General features: G+C 51.0%; 1 protein-coding gene across 1 annotated transcript in view; it reads right to left on the reverse strand.

Annotated features, from left to right (window-relative positions):
- Positions 1-290, reverse strand: part of LOC117245523 (keratin-associated protein 4-12-like) — a 1,356-nt gene extending 1,066 nt beyond the window's left edge. Inside the window, exon 1 of the mRNA XM_033519783.1 lies at positions 8-290. Coding sequence (XP_033375674.1) covers positions 8-290 — 283 coding nt within the window. The remainder of the gene's footprint in view (positions 1-7) is intronic.
- Positions 291-2,282: the final 1,992 nt, after the last annotated feature.

Raw genomic sequence — 2,282 nt, forward strand, 5'->3', positions numbered from 1 at the left:
GGGTCGCAGCAGCAGGATTGCTGGCACGGGGAGCAGCACACGGTCTTGCAGGGGCTGCAGCACACGGTCTTGCAGGGGCTGCAGCACACAGTCTTGCAGGGGCTGCAGCACACCGTCTTGCAGGGGCTGCAGCACACCGTCTTGCAGGGGCTGCAGCACACGGTCTTGCTCTTCACGACAGAGCAGCATCCCGTGGAACAGCATCCAGTGGAGCACATGGTGTTGGGAGAGGAGCGAAGGGTGGCCGGAGCGAGGACCTGGAACACAAAGGACTCTGAGATCCAACCCATCTTTCCACACTGCCCAGGCCCACATCCCCATCCCACCTCGTATTTCTTTGCCTTGAGTTGGAAACCCAAGATCCTCGTAGGAATCCAACCAACTGTTGGATCTGTTGCTCTGTCCCGGAGATGTTTGAACCCTCCTGGGAAGTGCCCGCACTGTGTTCATCCAGGACGTTCCCTCCCTGAATTTCCACCCTGAGCAGACAATTTCCCACTCTCTCCACCTTTCCCAAGAGCCAACAGATCAACAGTCTCACAAAAACCTGCATTTCAGAGAGAGCTGCAGACCATGGAACGCTGTAACCGTAGAACGCTAAGACCATGGAATTGTAAAACCTTGGAATCACAAACCCAGGGAATCACAAACCCCCGGAACCACAAATCCACAGAATCAAAGAGCACTTTGGGTCGGAAGACGCCTTTAAAGATCCATCCAGCCCAACGCTCTGCAGAGATCAGACACAAAGACACAACCTCAATTCACCCAAAGCCAAATGAGATTCCCTGGTAGGAAACACTCACCGTTCTTGCTGAGAGCTGAAGGTGTGTGAGGAGCAGAGGCACCCGGAGACCTTTTATTGAGGTCGGGATTGTCCTGCCGGACATGAGGTACCCCCCAGCAATCCGTGATTTACGCACTAAGCCTGTACTTATTCACCCAATGGGCCTTCATGTGTTTAGTCTTTGCCTCGTGGCTTTTGACCAACCCCTCAATTTTGGGTTATTATCAATTTGTTGCGTGAATTTTTTACAATTTTTTAATGTCGAGTTAATTCTTGTGGGACGCTTGAAGGGGTTGTTTTTGCTTGCTTTGCATATGGCAAGGCTGCTGCATGGAGATGATTAATTAACATAAAAATCCTAATTAAGATTCGAGGCGCAGTGGATTCCAGAGGTGTGCAGAAGCTTCTGGACGTCAGCCGCTCCTTGATACGATTTTTAAAATGGAATTGCAGGAAGTGCTTTGTGTCTGAACACAGAAATGGTGGAGCCCAAAGCCCTTCTCTGGGGGCCACCAGAAGGGCAAACCCAGAAAGTTCTGGATATCTTATCCCTCGCTGCCTCATCCCGTCCGTGCATGGGAAAACACATGCCCTTGGACCAGAATCATGGAATCATGGAATATTCCAGGCTGGAAGGGACCGTCCAGTCCAACTCCTGGCCCTGCACAACCCCAACAACCCCACCCCGTGCCTGAAGTCATTGTCCAAACTCTCCTTGAGCTCTGTCAGGCTCAAGGCCTCGCCAATATCAGACGTTTTCACTGAAAATTCATCATGGAAATTTGGAATTGGTTTGGGGTCAAATCAGAGCCCGCGTTTTCCCAATTCCTCTTTGGCAAATTTAAATAAAATCAAGATGCAGAACCGCTCTGGAAGTTTTGCATCCTGTTTATGCTCGGCATAACTCGATCTGCAAAATTCCTATTCAATTCTTTTCAGATTCCGAGATGCCCTGGAGTAATGGAAGAGCCACCTACGGATGTTAATTCTGGAAAAACTCCGTGCTCAGCTCCCAGTCACCCGCTGGCAGTGATTAATGCCGATGCTAATGATCATGTTGTGATCAGTCATTAATGATGGATGTTAATACCTGTTTTGCATAAAAGCTCCGTGTGATGTCCCGAGCATCTCGAGGATCTCAAATTAAATCACGGCTTTATTAAAAAATGATCGCTCTCCGGTCAGGTGAAATGTTTGGTGTCTGAGGTCACCCCCAGGGGAAGGGCTGCTCCTGCTGGGGGCACCGAAGGACCCCCACATCCCCGGCCACCCCTCCCTCCTGCTGGGGTGAAGGAGGGGAGATTTGGGGGAGATTCATCCAATTCTGGGTGTGGGGGACACTTCCATCTGACTCCTGGTGGCACGAAGCCCCTGTTCCCCCGCTCTTGATGTTTGGCTATGTCATGTTTTGAACAGCTGGTCCTGCTGCCAAGAATTCACGGTGAACTCACCGCTTCTCCAGGCAAGGTCATCCCAAGGTCAACGGTCCTACTCC

Source organism: Parus major, chromosome 25LG2 (assembly GCF_001522545.3).
Source record: "Parus major isolate Abel chromosome 25LG2, Parus_major1.1, whole genome shotgun sequence".
NCBI classification, from domain to species: domain Eukaryota; kingdom Metazoa; phylum Chordata; class Aves; order Passeriformes; family Paridae; genus Parus; species Parus major.